This window comes from Chelmon rostratus, chromosome 18 (genome assembly GCF_017976325.1).
Source record: "Chelmon rostratus isolate fCheRos1 chromosome 18, fCheRos1.pri, whole genome shotgun sequence".
Lineage (NCBI taxonomy): Eukaryota > Metazoa > Chordata > Actinopteri > Chaetodontiformes > Chaetodontidae > Chelmon > Chelmon rostratus.
This window is the reverse complement of record NC_055675.1, coordinates 1,235,823-1,253,386: the sequence shown is the minus strand read 5'-3', so window position 1 is coordinate 1,253,386 and position 17,564 is coordinate 1,235,823. Positions and strand designations below refer to the sequence as shown.

Below are 17,564 nucleotides of genomic sequence, written 5' to 3'. Positions count from 1 at the left end.
TTTCCTAAGTGATTCATTAGTTAGACCACTTACATGTCACCTTCGTCAACGTGCCCTAATTCTCCATCAACACTGGATTCTCTCAGGGTGAGTCCGAGCTGGTCGCTAAAGATGACAACTTGGATGCTGCAGACCCCAACAAAGACAAGAAAAACCAGGACAAGGACGAACAGATGGACGAGGAGAAAGAGAAAATCCACGAACAAGGAGATGAGGTGAAGACAGTCACAGATCCTCCTGCCTGCACACACTCACTGACCTGCAGCAGCCATCAACCATTCCTCTCAAATTTCACACAAATGTCTCAGAGGATACACTGATGAAGTGATGACATTTTAAAATCCAAAAGACCGAAGGTCAGCTTCACTGTGACAGCATGATGTTGTGCAAACACTTTTCTGACCATTATTCAACACAGTAACTCAGGAACAGGAGGGCAGATTGTGACCATATTTCACATTTGGTTAGATACTGAATTGGTGACACTAATCTTGGACATACACCTTGGAACTGTGCTGATTGTTTAGATCTTCTGTGCTGCTGGTTTGAAGATGTGTGTGAAGCGTCCATGTTTCAAATTTGTAGTTTGTTTGCAGCAACATCCATATTTGAAGCGTTGCAGTCCATCACAAGCTCATTGGTTGTGCTGATATTGAGCTTCAGGTGATTGTTGTTGCACCATGTGAATCAGTCCTCTGTACGCCTCGGGAAAAATAGTCTCTAAGTGAAGACAGCATGTTTCTGCTTGGAAATTATTGACTGGAATCATTCATGTCAGTACAGTGATACGTTCCATTCAGCCAAAAAATGCACGTAAGACTTTTTATTACATCCCTTCAAAGTCTTCACTATATGTATTGTAAGAGTCTGGACAGACATGGATGTAAACTACAACTTGACTGGTTGGCAGAAGTGTGAGGTGGTCATCCTTGTTTACTTTTATTATTTCAAGCTTCGTCCAGGTCAGATATTTCCAGAACTTCACAAATCTCCCCTTATTTTATGGCTTTCCTGTTTCTGACCTGTGCTCTTGCTGCTTTCCAGAGAGAGTTTGATGAGAATGAAGTGGACCCCTACCACGGTCAGCAGGACAAGAGACCTGAGCCTGAGGCAATGGATCTGCCCGAGGATCTCAACCTGGACCAGAATGATGAGGCTGGAGACGATGGAGAAGGCGAGGCTGATGGTGAGACACGGGGCTGGGTGATAAAACATTGTCGATAGTGGGTGGTGATAACATTTCAGCTCGGTGAACTTGTGTGGCATTTTTTCTTCTTCAGAGGAGAATCCATTTGATATCGATGAGAAAGCCACAGACCTGGATGAGAAGGAGGACGGACAGAAAGACGGAGATGAGGAGGCAGGAGTAGAGGAGATGGAGGAGGACCAGCCGGACCAAGCAGGAGAGGAGAACGGTCAGGAGGCCAAGACCGAAGAGGAGGAGCAGGAGGAGGGAGGAGGAGAGAAAGCAGAGGGAGATGAGGAGTCTGCTGAGAAAGATGAAGAGGAGGAGGAGAAAGAGGAGAGAGGACAGGAGGCAGGAAGAGATGAAGATCTGGCTGTTCCAAATGACCAAGGACAAAAACCAAAGGTGTGTATGTCAAAGAATTACTGTACCTCTGCACTGTGTGATGAGCACATAGCTTTGTTGTTGTGTCACTGATGGGACTTGTAATGCTTACAGGAGGAGGAGGGTGAGGATGAGGAGCAGCCAGAGTCAGCTGAGAGGAAGGAGCATGACACGGATGGTCAGACTGGAGAGGAGAACGTTCAGAGTGACACAGCAGTGGAGCTGGCAGGAGAGGCGTCGGAGAGAGACCAGGCTAAAGAGGTACTGCCACCATGACTCAGCACTTCTTTCCACTGACGCTGAGGTTTAAGACCTGCAGAGGTTTCACCTCGACAAGCTCGCAGGAATACATGACTGACAGGTTCAGGCCCTCTGGCCTCTGGGTCCAGGACGATGTAACAGTGTCTTCCTCAGCATGTCACACCTCCCTGAGTTCTCCACATATCCACAGCTCAGACACTCGTTTAGAAAAGAAAAAGAAATGGAGGGCAGAGAATTCATATCCAAAGATATATGCAATATTAAACACAACAAAGATAGATAATAACTTTGTGACTCTTCAAAGTTAATATTTTATAAAAGCAGTCAAACCCATGCTGGAGGCAGTGTGGTGAAATCATAATGAAGAAATAATGGGAAACACATGGCACACATTGAATATCGCTTTAATATATGTTGGCTGCCACCATGACACAGAAGTGACTGCAGGCTGATGACATGATTACAGTGTTGTACTGGAAAAATAGATTATATAGTACACATGTCCCCCTGAAGACCATCAAATATGAAATAGTTCAGTTTTCTGCTTTGTTAGGAGCATGGGAGTGGAGCCGCTGACGCCAGCCAATCAGAAGGCCACCAGTCGAAGCTGACGGCAAGAATGTCTTCACAGACACGGACTCAGAACAAGACCCAGGTACGACTGGCCTCTCAGAGACAGCCGAGAAAACCTGCTTTCTGAACAATCTCCATATCCAGCTCTCTTTGATTTTCAATCCATTTTATAACCTTTTTTTTATTCACTGTTGTTCCAGAGCTTTAAGAGAAAACCTGGTCAAGCAGACAATGAGCGGTCGACCGGTGACTACAATGAGCGCATTAATAAGCGTCTGCGTACAGTGGAGCGCAGTCAGGATCGCACCGAGGACAGCAGGCCGAGTGAGGCCCAGCAGGAGTCAGACCTGTATGAACACATCAGACAGGGAGAGACGGCCTATGACACACAGACATATGGTCAGTAATCACCTGCACACTCCCTGGAGTTGGAAAGTGTTTACTGAGTAACAGTTCCTGTGATGTTCTACAGCATGTCAGATTGTTTACCCATCACATCAGCCTGTGAGGTGGGTAAGTGGACGCCACATTTGCTGATCTTTGCTGGTCTTGCTGTTTCCAGATGTTGCCAGTGCAGATCAGCAGAAAGCAGCGGGACCTCAGCAGGAGCAGGATCAGAATGATGAAGATGTCGGCATGGAAACTGAGGACCAGGAAGAGAACCTTCAGGCCGCTGAGGTCCAAGAGCTGAAGCCCGAGCAGCTGGACTCTACCAAGGCCTCCCAGAAAGGTGACACATTAACTTTGACTGAATAGAGGAGGTTGTGTTGGGTGTGCTTTTGAATTGCACAGATTACAGAGAGCATTTATAAAACACAGTTGTGGCTTTGTGAAGCCTGCACATCCTCTGACTTCTCCCTCCTTTTCTTCTTGTGCAGAAGTAGACAGTGGAGAGATGGAGGTGCAGAGGCAGGGAGACGGCGAGGAGGAGGAGGAGGAGAGGTGGAAGGAGCGGCAGAATTCCAGAGAAGAAGAGCGAGCAGAGAGAAGCACAGAATCCACAATTCACACAGTTCCTGAGCTGCTGCTGGACACCATGCAGGTAGAGAACCACTGCAGCATCGGCAGAAACTGCTTTTCTCAATGCTGTTAGAGAAGCCTTAAATTGTATTGAGTTATCAAAGTCAAACCTGTGTGTGTGTGTGCGTGTGTGTGCGTGCGTGCATGCTTGTGTGTGTGTGTGTGCTTGCGTGTGTGTGTACGTGTGCGTGTGTGTGTTTGTGTGTGTACGTAGAAAGCAGAGAGAGACCCAGAGGAGATCAGGAGGGAGATGGAGCTGCAGCTGGAGGCCTGGTACAGACTGGCTCCAGGATCTCAGGAGGAGGTGGGTCTGACCCTGGAGTTCTGTTCCAAACAGGAAATGGGAATACTGCATCGTGCTGATTCGTACAGAACATTAAACATATGCTGTATTATATAGTTATTTCTACATCACAGGTGATGACAAGATTTAATTGTGCATCTTAAAATAAGTTGTGATAAGAACTGGTCTTTACATTACCTTCATTTCCAAATAGAAGGACATTCTGATAAATGGTTTAAAATCTATCAAACAGGTACCTTCAGAACATATCCAGCCATATCCAAGCCTGACCATGTAGTTCTGATCGTATGAAGTTGTGCATGTTGTGACTTGTGCCTAATGTCTGTGTTCCAGGAGAGTGCAGCAGCCTCCATGTGGCACCAGTACCAGAGTCTGACCTCAGCTCTGTCCCAGCAGCTGTGTGAGCAGCTCCGCCTCATCCTGGAGCCCACACAGGCCGCCAAACTCAAGTCAGGGCCGACGCACTCACTACCAAATGTGTCACAACGGAAGGTTTAAGCGGTTATGTTGTTAAATGTGTGTGTGTGACTTTCCGCCGCTCCACAGGGGCGATTACCGCACAGGGAAGCGTCTGAACATGAGGAAGGTGATCCCCTACATCGCCAGTCAGTTCCGTAAGGACAAGATCTGGCTGAGGAGGACCAAGCCCAGCAAGAGAGAGTACCAGATCTGTCTGGCTGTGGACGACTCGTCCAGCATGGTGGACAACCACTCCAAACAGGTGAGCGAGCCCTCTGATCTAACTGTCCACAGCCAAGAGCCAATTAGCTCAATGGTAAATGGACTGCATTTAGATAGCGTCTTTCTAGTCTACTGACCACTCAACGTGCTTTACAACACATGCCATTTCTGTGTGTGTGTGTGTGTGTGTGTGTGTGTGTGTGTGTGTGTGTGTGTGTGTGTGTGTGTGTGTAGCTGGCGTTTGAATCCCTGTCAGTGATCATCAACGCTCTCACTCTGCTGGAGGTCGGGCAGGTGTCTGTGTGCAGGTACGTTGATGCATGTACAATGTGCTCAACCAAAAAGCACGAGTGGGAAATTGAACACCCTGAATCTGCAGTTTGTGACGTCATACTGTACATGTATTTAACGTGAGGCTGACGTCTAACGCCTGCTCTTGTGTCCAGCTTCGGCGAGCAGGTACAGCTGCTCCACCCCTTCCAGCAGCAGTTCAACGATGAGTCGGGAGCTCGGATCCTCCGACTCTGCCAGTTCCAACAGAAGAAGACCAGAATAGCTCAGGTGAGGATCGAGTCAAACACATTACATGCCACATTCTTATCGTCTTGATGTGAATGTGTTAATGATGTATGACGTTTCCTTTGTATCTTGTGGTGAACCACATGATGTGACAGATCTGTTAAAGTGCGTCTCATCCTGTCAGACTGACTCGCTCTCTTAATGCCTCTTCTCTGTAGTTTTTGGAGACCTCAACAAAAATGTTTCTAGCAGCACGACAGCAGATTTCTGGATCTGTAAACTCAGGTAATTATTCACGCTGTGTATTTAAATATCAAAAGGGAGAGTAGCCAGCTCAGTAAACATGTGCTGTGGAGTTTACTGTCAGTACCGACCGTCTGCACAGTCCAGTTTCACTGAGAATACTTGTTTCGGTGCCACTAAAACTTTTTCCAATAAGTAAGTTTCCGACTGTTTTTGTGACAGTGTTTCCTTTTCAGTGCCCAAATTTCCCATCACTGTTCCAACCCCATACACGTGCAGCTATGTCAGTCTCATCCAAGCTTTGTAGCCATTGTTGTCGCTGCTTTTCATTGTTGCTAGAATTGCTACCGAATTCCATTTGACAAGATTACATCCCCGTTCTTAACCCAGCCCACAAAACTCTGGTTGGTTGAATCACTGAACAGATTTGAGATGTGTGGGTGGATTCAGGTCTGGAACCAGGCTAGCTTCACTGACCTCCAGTGAATGAACTTCTCACCTTACTGCAGTGACATATAGAAACGACTCCAGGGTGTGTCAGTACATGGTGGTATCTCGGTTAGATGTGGGAAAATGTGGCTTATGCAAACAAACCTATTTTAAGTGCCTGACTAACCATATGTTATCATATTCTCCTGCACTGGTCCTCTCTGACCTCTCTCCACAGAGACAGCCCAGCTGCTGGTCATCGTGTCTGATGGCAGGGGGTTGTTCCTGGAGGGAAAGGAGCGGGTGATGGCCGCTGTGCGGGCAGCACGCAGCGCAAATGTGTTCGTCATCTTCATGGTGCTTGACAACCCCAACTCACGGGTAAGTGAAGAAGAGCTTGACCTTTTTATTTTATTTTTTATGACACAAAGTGTAAGTGAACCCTGTTGCTGTGCTGCAGGACTCCATCCTGGACATCAAGGTGCCCATATTCAAAGGACCCGGAGAACTGCCAGAGATCCGCTCCTACATGGAAGAGTTCCCCTTCCCCTTCTACGTCATCCTGCGAGATGTCAACGCTTTGCCGGAGACCCTGAGCGACGCGCTCAGACAGTGGTTTGAACTCGTCACGGCGTCTGACCAGTAGACCAATGAGAAGCCATCTTTCACAGGAAGGGAGGCGTGGACAGCAACCAACTGCACAATGCCACTCTGCTGCTAGCCTCTCAGTCACAACTCAAATAAAGGACTTCAAAAAATTACACAAAAGACGGATTGCCGCTGTACATGTGCCTTTATTTTCTTATTTTTACTGTAGATTTTAGTAGAGTTTGATAGCAACCTTTGCTGTTTTGTCCTTGTTATCAGGGGAATTCTCAATTTCTTTTGTAATGTAACAAGAATTGCTTTAACTTGCACGTCTGAGATGAAATGATAGAAACAAAATGTGATTCCCTTGCGTGTGAAACACCTCAGTCAGTAAATACCTCTGTCCCAATTGTACTATAACCCCGAAATCATGTTTGTGTGGATGTTTAGTCAGTGTTACGAAGGTCATCATTCATCTTTAATGTGAACACGACAACAGATGTACAGAGCTGACAGTGCGGAGCTTTTGGATTGTGTTTTAACAGAACCTGTCTGAACGTCATGGCCTAACAGTAGCATGGTGGTGCGGCTGTGACTGACATTCAAAGGAACTTCATAATGTGCCTTGGAGAGGAGAACAGTGTTGCATTTCACTTCACGCCTGAATGAGCTGTCGGGGTGATGGATCAGAGGCTCGGTCACAGCTCTATCAGGGTTTTTAGAAAATCAGCTCTCATGCACTTTGAAGCACAGGGACTGCAGATTCCAGTTTTGATAAATGCCCCAGTAAAACCCATTTTAGTGGTTTAAAGATGCATATCTGCTGTGTTCATCTTCCATTCGTACTGTGACTTCTGCTAAATCAGAGCTCAGAACTCCTCACTGAGTCCGTTAAAAGTCGGTGTTGATGAAATGTTAATTATCACCTCTGTGTTTTGTAACGTGGTCTTGCGTGTAAGCAGACGTCGGTCATATTTAAGAGGTTGTTTCTTCATTGTATCCATCTGTTAAACCCTGACATGAATGATCCTGACAATAAACCGTTTACAAGGTTGCTCTGTTCTCATCTTTTCATAATAGAAGTTTGTATTTGACCTTGCAAGAAAATCTCTTAACTATTATATTTGTCAATATGTGTAAAGTATTACCAATTTGAATACCCAATACTTTTTAGATTCAAGTAATAAACTTTGTGGAACTGGAAATTGCTTCTACATAAATAATGACAAATTTTCATAGAATCTGAATTTGAAACAGATCTGTAAAGCAAACTTAACCTAATAATGAGAATACACTGTTAGAATTGTCCCTATTAATATAAATAGTTAGCAAGCTGGCAATCAACCTGCAGGACTCACACTCAGTGAGGTATTGTATTAAACACCATATATTAGAGACCTTCATAGGATCAGGAGAGTAAATTGTAATTAATATAAATTTTTTTTGCGTTATCATCAGTATGCCCTTGACCTAGAGAAATTAAAATCTGGGAAGAAGGCATAAGAAGATAGTGAAATGTAGATAGTGCATATCATGTGCGAAATTGTCAGCAGCAGACCACATTTCCCATCATGCACTAGGCAAGGTGGGATGACCTTTTGTGAAGTTTACCGTTTTTTGTTCCAAAATGCAAATGTTACCTTTTGTTAATGTTGTTAATGTATTGTCTCTGTTCAGGGCACTGTGGTTTATGTTGCTAACTTTTGTGCTGTTTGTAGTTTAAACAATTTTTTGAGATTTATCAATTTTTATATTCTTGACTACATCTGTATTGTAGCAAAATGCTACATGAAATGTGTGGAAATCGGTTGAAAATTGAGCGAGATTTGATGATTTTCACTGTCATCATACTTTCCAGCTTGATGGGCATACGTGTATTTGGAGGCGTGGCTTCCCCGCACCAACATGGCAGCTACGTTGACGCACTGCGCGTTCTTTGGTTCTACGTCTGTGACGTTACATATATGTCCGGTAGCTAGTGCGTAATAACTGGGTTGTCAGACATGGCAGTTACAAGGTTACCTCATGCAGCGCTTTCTTTAAAACAGGTAAATGCATATAATAAAGGTAGAGCAGTGGGAGGATAACTAACGTTATATCAGGAAGCTGGACAGGTTGACTGACTACTATATAGCAACGCCTGGGGTACGTTGTTAACGGTGTTGGGTTGTTAGCTAACGCTACGTCTGTGTACGAGCGACAGTTTAGAAGGCACACCAAAGCGTTTCTACGGTTCAAGGAAGACGTGTTTTGTTTTTTTGCAGCTCTGTTCGGTGTCCAGTGAATTAACGGGGCTAAACAGCAGTTAGTTTAGCAGTTATTTGGTCACCTTTGTGTGTTTATCTGCTGTTTTACCTGAACTTAAGCTGACGTTAGCTAAGGTCTACAAGGGTTAGCAAGCTATGCGCGTGTGTTCAGAATTGTATTCAATTTATGCCGAAATTAGCAACGTTAGCGAAACAAAGGCTACGCTACAGTTCAGGTTTAAGTAGTAGCTAATTAAACGGAGACCTTTCGAGTATTAGTACAAAGATGCTAAAACGTTAATTTTGTTAAATGTGTTAAGCATGAATGTAAAAATTCGTTAGAAAAGTTGTTTGAGTGATAGAGTAACTTGGTGCTTAGATGTGTGTTGCACTGACATGAAACCAAACAACACACACGTACAAAAGGATGATAGTAAAAGTTCATATCAGTTCAAAGAGTCATGATGACAGTTGCATAAAGGGTGGTGTTTATGTGAAGCTTACTTAAGTAAATCTGTCTTAGTTTCAGGAAAAGTTTTAAATATTTTTTGAAGCATTTTCCTCCACACAGCTTGGTTTTAGTCTTAATCTATGGCTACACCAGTGTTAACCCACCAGCCTGTCACATACAGTTTACTCCGAAGTTCAGTCCAGTGAATGAATGTCACTTCACTGCTAAGAAACTACCTTCAGCAGGGCTGGTTTTATTCAATGAAACACTTTGAAGAATTGCAGTCTTTTCCCATGATACAGATAAATGGTGTGTTAATTAATTTCTGTGTTAAAGACCATTGACTGTGGGATGAGGCACCTTTACATTATCGTAGGTGGGATGGAGAGGGAGTTGGTGGTAGTTGTTATTTTGGAGCTTCAAGTCAGCACAGCATGCAATGGATGCATTGAATGTGAATATTCTCTTCATTGTCAGCCTGTTGGAACCATCAGTAATATCAAATCATTATCTTGGTCCAAATTTTAACTCATTCATAAAGGGAATTCATTTTTAACTTTGCTGCTGATTCTGTGTCAGTTTTTACAGAGACAGAAGATTTTAGGGATTTACAGAAACATGCTGAGGACCATTCGGCAGGTACCAGATGAGGGAGACAGGAAGTACCTCAGAGACTGGGCAAGAGACGAGTTCAAGAGGAATAAGAATGCTACAGACCAGGTAAAGAGAAGGTCTGGATGTGTTACGTAGCCTGGTCAACTAGAACTGCTATACCATGTGTGTTGGCTAGAGTGAAGCGCTGACCATAAACTTACCCTAACCTTCTTCTTTAAGTGTCAAGTTAAACTGTGCTGTAAATGTCGAGAAGATGTTGTGCTCCTCATTCAAAAAGCTCCTTCACTTGTAATGGAGTCCCACGCATTTAGTTTACTTTCAAGTCTGGAAAGTTGGTCTTGATTGTTTCTACATTCTATAAAGTTTGGGACTTAAAAACCATGAAACCATCATTATGATACATATTTATTGTTGCGGTCAATGATATTGCATGCGATTTCATTCCTGACCTCAGAAACTGAAGTCAAAAATCAGGGTCCACTCACTTGTTTTTTCAGCAGTTGGAGTTTGCTCAGAACTAATCAAGACCAGGATGTGTGATTGAAAGCCCTGGAAAAAGCTAGTATATGAACACTGAGTTGCAGTTTATTTCTCAAACTAAATGTATGGACCTTTTAGATGAAATATGTGTAGAGACATTGTATTTATTTTCCCAGCATCCTCTGCTCTGTCCATTACTTTACATTCTCCTCTTATTATTCATTCAGGATGCCATCCGCATGATGGTCACACAAGCCAACAACCACCTAGAGGAGCTGCAAAGGTCTTTGGCGTTGGCCAGGAGTTAAATACTGTGAGCTGATGTGGACTATGGACTGATCTGGACCAGCCATCATGTGATAGGTGGAGACTGTTAAGCGTAGCCAGGGAAACCTCTGATCAGTTAATTGAATAATGCAGAATGAATTGAAACTTGTCTTTGGCTGGACACCTTTTCATGGATGGATTGATGGAGCTGACCTGAAGGCATCATTCTGCAAAACCTCCTGTGCTGCCGCTCACCATACAGTGATTTTTCCATCCATGGATACTAACTCAGCCCATCTTCCAGACTTTTGCTGTAAATTGAATGTATTGTTTATATTAAACAGGAACTAAAGAAACCACAGGCAGTAGAATGATCTTTTTTTTTTTTAATTCAAAAATGTTTTCTGGCATCATCATACAGATTCCATTATTCATATCCACAGTTATCCACAGATAGAAAACTAATCAACACGTATGAGTAGACAGACAGTAATACTGCTTTCTTCATGCAACATCTTCTGACAGAAGTCATGTTTTATGTCAACGTTGTCCTTTACAGGTTGGAAAGATTGGCAGGGTTTTGGCATTCTGGCAGACGAGATTACAGGTAGTCATAATTCAGGATCGGGACATGGTTTACATGGTGTTCACCAGGACTGCAATGACTCAATGATTCATTTCATTCCTAATTTCTGTGCTGATTATTTTCTTGATTCATTGTTTCTGCAAGACAGAAAATAGTGGAAATGATATAAAAAGGAGAAAAGTAGCAAGTCCTCACATTAGAGAAGCTGCAATCAGAATAACTTTCTTTCAATCAGTCAGTTGTTGCAGCTCTAGTGTTGACTGTGGTAGAAAGCCTTGAGCATGAAGAATGAACAGATACAATGACAAAATGTCAGTCTGCAGAGCGTTCCATCACCTTCTACTGTCCAGTTCAATGGCTTGTAAACACTTCATTTAACTCAAACACACACTAAGACACTGGGGGTTAATATACAGACACTATCCACTGCAAACTGACCCACTGAGTGCCTCTGGAAACCTGATGTGGACGGTTGTGTGAGAGCAGATTAGTCATTCTTTACTAAATACGTTTAAGTGACAAGACATCTTCACGCGGTTAGAGCACTCACTCATAGACTTGTAATTTCAAATCTATAGAGTCTGGAGTGTGCCAGTGGAATAATTATACACTAATAGTGTTTATGTACTAAAGTCACAATAATGTCAAAGGTTTTTTTAAACAGACCTTTGAATTTAACTGAAAGGAAGGAAAAAGACATCTTAAATGCTCCTTTAGTCTCTGATCCTCTGAGGGATGGTTCAGTGTATCTGTCTATGTTAATGTGGCACACTGCTTACACATTTGAAAGTGGTCATTAAATGGAAACTATCTTAAGGGCCAGTGTGTAGGATATAGTGGAATCTCGCAGTAAGGTTGCAGATTGTAATCAACCGAATGCACCTTGCCTCATCCTCCCTTTCCAAGTCTGGCCAAGAGTGGTCTTGAAAGGCCCTCTCTTGAGCCAGTGGGTTTAGTTTGTCCATTCTGAGCTACTATAGAAACATGGCAGTGCAACATTGAAGAGGACCCACTCCCTCTGTAGATATAAAGAGCTCATTCTAAGGCAACAAAAACACAATTCTTATTTTCAGATGATTATACACTGATGAAAACATTAAACAGAAATCCTACAAACTGGCCCTTGAAAGCAAAAGGCAAATGAAATGTTGAATTTAGGAGGATATCATCGATAATTTATTCGCTTTTTCAAATTTAATCAGTTCATGAACTAATTATATTTACACATTGTAAAAGTCTAAAATGATTCTATTGGCAAACTCCATCCTCCATACAAATCATATCATGCAGCAACAGCAACTATTCATACTCGTAAACAAAAACAAAAACCTTCAGTAGGGGTCGCTACATTCTCATAAATAAGCAGTAGGTTGTTGCTCTAAAGTCACAGGGCTGATTCCAGCATGCATATACCAACAAAAGCTTATTATACTGCAATTCCCTCCATCCAGACAGCATCCACTATGATCAATGATACCATTGTGCTGATCATTTATGGCCAATATGAAACCAATATGTAGAGTATTTGGGCTTTTAATGTGTTTATGTGTGAGTACATACTGCACAACAGTGTTGATGTGTGAAGTGATGCAGTGTGTCTCTCCTGTAAATGGCACATTAGATCAATCTGACACCTAGCTTTATATCTACTGGTTTATTTACAACACAGTGCATGATAGCTGCCCTTATTACTTCAGTACTAGATCAGTCCAGTGCTACCATGGCAACCAACAGGGATTTGAATGTAGACCATTTTTGGGCATCTGTTAAACTGGAATAGCTGTATTTCATGATGCGTCCGTTTCCATCATGAATCCACATCATATTACAGCTGTTGATAAGGGCCAACTCTAATCTCACAGCGATCTTGTTAGTTTTTCTGTGGCCTGGTAGTGACGTGTGTGTGTGTTAGCAGTCGTCATGTCTGTTTGTCCTCAACATGCGCAGCTCATCCTCCAGGTAAGTGATCCTCTCGACCAGAGCGGCTCTGTCGGCCTGAGCCCTCTGATTGGCCTGCCAGCGAGCCTCCTGCACCTTCCTCTCGTACCAGCGCTCCATCTGCGTCGACACAGCCTCGAAGAAGTACTGGGTCACCTCCAGAGCGTGCATGTTGTTCCTCTCCTGAGCAAAGGACGGTTCACTGGGCTGGTCCCCAAAGACCTCCAGAGTCCTGACCCCTGTGGCCCCTCTGGATTTAGTCCTGCCCTGGGAATGCTTTTTGCGGTGCTTCCCTCTGTCCCGCCCTCGATCCCTGTCTGTGAGTCCGGCCTCAGTCCTGCTGCTGCAGCAGCGCTCTGTGGCTGGAGAAAGGCTGCTAGCTCTGTAATTCCTGGCTCCCCTCGCCCCGTACTCCACCGTGTCCGGGTCCTGGCTCTTCCTCTGGGTGTCAGCGCAGATCACTGACCGCTCCTTCGGCCGAACTACCTGGACTGAAGACAGCGGGCTCTTTCCTGCTGCAGGAGAGGTGGCTTCAGCATTCTGCGCCTTGTCACCATCTGTTACATATTCAAAAGAAATTCAATTACTACACACATGCACAGCAAATATTCTTTAATATTCAAGCCATTCTGCTCATTAGCAGTTCAGTAACTCTGAATCATTAATGGCATGCCACAGGCACACTGGGTCCAAAATTCAGTGAAGATGTTTTTCTCTGGCAGTGATGTTATTCCTTCCCAGGGACACGAGGAAGAAATAATGCTTAAAATCGTGCAATGTTAATCACATACGCCTGTGTCCACTGCAGAATAAATCAAACCATTCTCAGAGGGTATAGCTTAAAGCATTGTTTATCTCCCCTGGCAACAGTGCAGAGCAGTTTACCCTTAGATAGATATTTGTTAGGACATGTCTTAACATCTATCTGATAATTTCTCAATACAGTTTTATGCTAATCTTTTTCATTGACCTGTTTATAATCAGTGTTGTCACACAATGTGGCTCTTCTTTTGTTCTACATGACTGTTTCTGACACAAACGCTCTTCCTCAGGTAAAGGTGCAGCACAGCTGTATACAGAGATGAGCTGTGATGATAGCTTTGACTACATTTTGTATGGATTACTGTAGTTATTAATATATATATATATATTAATATCATTACATGCTGCTGTAATGACCAAATTCCCCTGCTGGGGATAAATAAAGTTTATCTTATCTTAATACTTATCATTTACCTTACTTCACATATGAATGAATTTGTATCATATTAAACTATGTATTGTTGTATGTGTACAGACGTGATACAGATTTGATTTTGCCTGCATGTGAATGAAGACTGATGACTGTGGAGCTTTGACCTGGATCCCTGTGCCTGTTTGGAAGTCCACATGGGGGCGCTGTTGGCAGGCTGCACAATGACTAGAACAGTTTTTGTTTGTTTTACTGGTGCCATTGTGGTGGCTGGTAGCTGCACCCTGGGGAGTTCTGTGGGTGGTGGGAACTGAGATAGGAGTACATGTGCCTGGCTTCTCGAAATGATTCGTGTTTATCTAAGTTTACTTTCCTTCCTTCTCTCTTTCACGATGAGGTATCCGTGTTGTTTGCGTGTTTGCTTTTGATTTATTTGATTTTTTTTGCATGTTGATTTTAATGCACTGATGATGAGTGATGTGCCATCACAGATCATCTATACACACAGGTGTGCTCATACCTTCACATTTCCATGAAGAAGACCATCACTGGTCCGAACCTGTCCTGTTCATGTACAGTTACAGAATGATTGGGAATGAAACAGCAGTGTGTGGGGATATTTTTCTTTTTAGAAACACTGGAGACCTGTTTCAATTAAAAAAATCAATCAATGACACTATAAACTTTAACAATTATGTTGCTATCCAGTTCCATTACCTGGAGAAGTCTCCACATGAACCACAAAGTAGTGGTTGGCTGACCCCCCTTCTGCCACAATGGGATCCCCCTCGCCAAAGTCCAGGACGGCAGGGCTGTTTTGGAGCTCCAGGCACTGGGAGCTGCCTCCCCGGCCGGGCGGCAGCACGGTGAGGTCGGCTCCATTGGCTTCGTTCAGGCCCTCGGCCGCGGAGGAGGAGCGCTGCAGCTTGGTGCTGCTGGGGTCTCCTGTGAAACGAAACTCCATGTTCTGCAGCTTGGACAGACACCAGCTCTTCAGATCACTGACCAGGGACGCCTGCTTAAAGGGCAGATACAACCACACAGAAGAGTTTCTGTGACTTTACGACACATTCAGAGGATTCAGAGCAACAGCAGACGAAAGCTGAAGTCATGAACTTCACTCTTTTTATGTGGAAAGCTTCTAAGAAATGGGCTCAAGAATCTCAGAATGTCATAATCTTTGACATAGTGGCAATGTCTATAGAGGTTAAAGCATCTTTCAGCATTCTTCAGGGTGTCCTGATGTTAGCATGCATATCATATATTACCACATGGCCCCTGGTTTGCTTCCACCCTTTGGGACCATTGTTGCATGTCATACCCCCTCCTTCCTGTTAGCTTCTATACTGCCTGCTATCTAATAAATGTTACAAGTAAAAGGTTCTTCAGGGCTGACTGCGGTGACTCGTCACTGTTTTAAAATAAGGATTACAATTGTGTCTACCTACAAATACCAAAAACATGTACCACAAAATCTAGTGGAGAGGATTTCAACAATGGTGTGAATGCTCTTGGGACAAGTATTTACCAAAATCTAAAGTGCCATATTGCTCTTAACTTGAGATGCCTTCAAGGAATTCTGAATAAACTGACTGGAGACATTCTGCGCTCCTCATCTCCTGAATATACACACTGAGTTTCATTCAAATCTAGTCAAGTAGAGACAAATGGTGAGAGAGCAATTACCGAATTACCGTTGTTGCTCTCAGCTTTAATTTTGGGAGACTGGGCTGATTCCTTCTCTTCAGCACAAAAGGGCTTGAACCCGAATTGGTAATTGTATTTATCTACTTTAATTTTTCCTTGTCTTATTTGGTGTAATGGAAACGCAGTAGGTAGAAATCTCACACCAAACCAAATGCATTTTAAAATCAATAGAATAAATGTAGAGGCAAACAGCTTTCCCACAGCACTGTAAACAGTGTGGTCTGTGTAGACAGAGTCAGTATTCAGTGACGGTCTGTCTTCAGGTGAGCTCTGCTGGTTGTTAGTGTTACCTGTCTCTTCTCTGCCTCCAGTCTCTCCTGCAGGGCTCGCTGCTCGATCCTCTGCAGACACTCACTCCTCTCTGCTGACACTCTCTCCACCGTCATCTTGTCAAGAGCTCGGATCTGGCGGTAAAAGCACAACAGCAGGGATGACAGGAAGCTCTGCTTTGTTAAGATGTTCACTTGTACATTTCCTCTAGTTGGGTTGCATTTTTACTGAGCAGTGTTCGTTTGTCTCTTTCCTGTTTGAACATGACTGTCCCTGTGCACAGTGTCAGCTCCATGAACAAACGGTTCTCCCAGTTTGCTGTGAACTTGACTGGCCTGCACAGAACCCTGACCTCAACCCCAGCCGGCACCTTTGGGACAACTGGACTGCCGACTGTGAGCCAAGTGTCAGCCTCACTGATGCTGCTGTGTCTGAATGGGAGTGAATCCCTGCAACCAGGCGGAGGCTGTTACAGCAGGACATTATGCCAATGGTTTTATAATGTTAAACTGCAGCATGGGTGGAATGTTTGATGACATCTGTTTCATATGCATCCCCTCTCAGTAGCATGATCACATCAGTGACTGTGTGCTATCAGATAGAAGCTATCTGAAGCATCTTATGTAGTGTGAGTGCATGTATTGTGCCTGTTACAGTCCTGTTATGTTCCACATGGGGAACAGACCCTCAAACCTCTGCCACAACAAGAACACTGCTGAGATGAAGACTGTTTGGAGCTGTTCATTTCAAGTCAACACTTCAGAAGTTCTTCCGATTCATTTGACAGCTGGATCTTCTTTATAAGAAAAAGGTTACTGTGCACAGGTGCTACAACTAAATGCTCTTTTACTGACAAAGCCAGTTACAATTACAATTAAATGCATCAATAAATATTATTTCATTTGTAAATAAATATAAGTATTTATATACATCAGTGTTATATAAATCATGAATATAGCTAGTAAACAGGGACACCTCAGATGCAACACGTGTGAAATATGAATTAAATAAACATTGTTAATTAGAAATGATCCTTCTTTGCCTTTGCACCTGCACTTTTACTCTCAGAGAGAAGCTACACATGGGCAAGTAAGATTTTAACCCTAAAGCTCCTTGGAGGGAAAAAAAGGAGGGAAACTTGATCCTATCAAAACTTTGCAAGTGAGTAGTTAAAGCCAAAATGAAATACTAGTCGGCTTTTCTGCTGTGTTATATGTGTATATATGTGTGTATGTGTATGAGTATGTTACCTGGTGTTTGTTCTTGCGGTCCAGCTGGCCCATCTTACTGTTCATCAGGTCTTGGACAGTGTGGATCTCAGTCTTCATCTCTTCCTTAGTGGCCTCTAGCTGGTTCTCCAGTTTATTGATGAGAGGTTCACAGCGGCAGCCGTTCAAAGGAGCCTGCAACACCCCGTGAACATCAAGACAACAGCCCACACAGCAAACATGTCCAATAAAATAACAACTACATCTTTATCCAAGTATCCAGGCTTTCCACGGCCTTTCTGGTTTCTGCTAAACTGCCAAATAATGTTTGACCATATGTCCTATATTTACCTTATTTATCACAGCTAGCTTTGAGCTGATGAAATGAGAGAAAAGGGACAACACTAATTGTACCT

At 43.5% G+C, this 17,564-nt stretch overlaps 3 protein-coding genes across 4 annotated transcripts in view; 2 read left to right on the top strand and 1 right to left on the bottom strand.

Annotated features, from left to right (window-relative positions):
* Window positions 1–7,236, top strand: part of mdn1 (midasin AAA ATPase 1) — a 60,515-nt gene extending 53,279 nt beyond the window's left edge. Inside the window, exons 86-101 of the mRNA XM_041958320.1 lie at window positions 87–215; window positions 1,045–1,186; window positions 1,281–1,591; window positions 1,685–1,831; window positions 2,385–2,486; window positions 2,605–2,803; window positions 2,967–3,134; window positions 3,283–3,446; window positions 3,639–3,728; window positions 4,062–4,177; window positions 4,275–4,449; window positions 4,644–4,717; window positions 4,856–4,970; window positions 5,147–5,213; window positions 5,839–5,981; window positions 6,061–7,236. Coding sequence (XP_041814254.1) covers window positions 87–215; window positions 1,045–1,186; window positions 1,281–1,591; window positions 1,685–1,831; window positions 2,385–2,486; window positions 2,605–2,803; window positions 2,967–3,134; window positions 3,283–3,446; window positions 3,639–3,728; window positions 4,062–4,177; window positions 4,275–4,449; window positions 4,644–4,717; window positions 4,856–4,970; window positions 5,147–5,213; window positions 5,839–5,981; window positions 6,061–6,246 — 2,328 coding nt within the window. The 3' untranslated portion in view covers window positions 6,247–7,236. The remainder of the gene's footprint in view (window positions 1–86; window positions 216–1,044; window positions 1,187–1,280; window positions 1,592–1,684; window positions 1,832–2,384; window positions 2,487–2,604; window positions 2,804–2,966; window positions 3,135–3,282; window positions 3,447–3,638; window positions 3,729–4,061; window positions 4,178–4,274; window positions 4,450–4,643; window positions 4,718–4,855; window positions 4,971–5,146; window positions 5,214–5,838; window positions 5,982–6,060) is intronic.
* Window positions 7,237–8,149: 913 nt separating this feature from the next.
* On the top strand, window positions 8,150–10,598 carry lyrm2 (LYR motif containing 2). Its single transcript, XM_041959129.1, has 3 exons — window positions 8,150–8,236; window positions 9,465–9,605; window positions 10,208–10,598. The coding sequence occupies exons 1-3, from the start codon at window positions 8,192–8,194 to the stop codon at window positions 10,286–10,288; spliced, it is 267 nt and encodes an 88-aa protein (XP_041815063.1). The 5' UTR covers window positions 8,150–8,191; the 3' UTR covers window positions 10,289–10,598.
* A 997-nt stretch (window positions 10,599–11,595) lies between these two features.
* ankrd6b (ankyrin repeat domain 6b) overlaps window positions 11,596–17,564 on the bottom strand; it is a 45,968-nt gene continuing 39,999 nt past the window's right edge. The window contains exons 13-16 of one of the 2 annotated variants that reach the window (XM_041958440.1): window positions 17,191–17,343; window positions 15,961–16,074; window positions 14,681–14,981; window positions 11,596–13,328 (exon numbers count right to left, since the gene is read on the bottom strand). In XM_041958440.1, the coding sequence (XP_041814374.1) occupies window positions 12,742–13,328; window positions 14,681–14,981; window positions 15,961–16,074; window positions 17,191–17,343 (1,155 nt within the window). In that variant the 3' untranslated portion in view covers window positions 11,596–12,741. The remainder of the gene's footprint in view (window positions 13,329–14,680; window positions 14,982–15,960; window positions 16,075–17,190; window positions 17,344–17,564) is intronic. The other variant, XM_041958441.1, reaches the window with a different exon arrangement.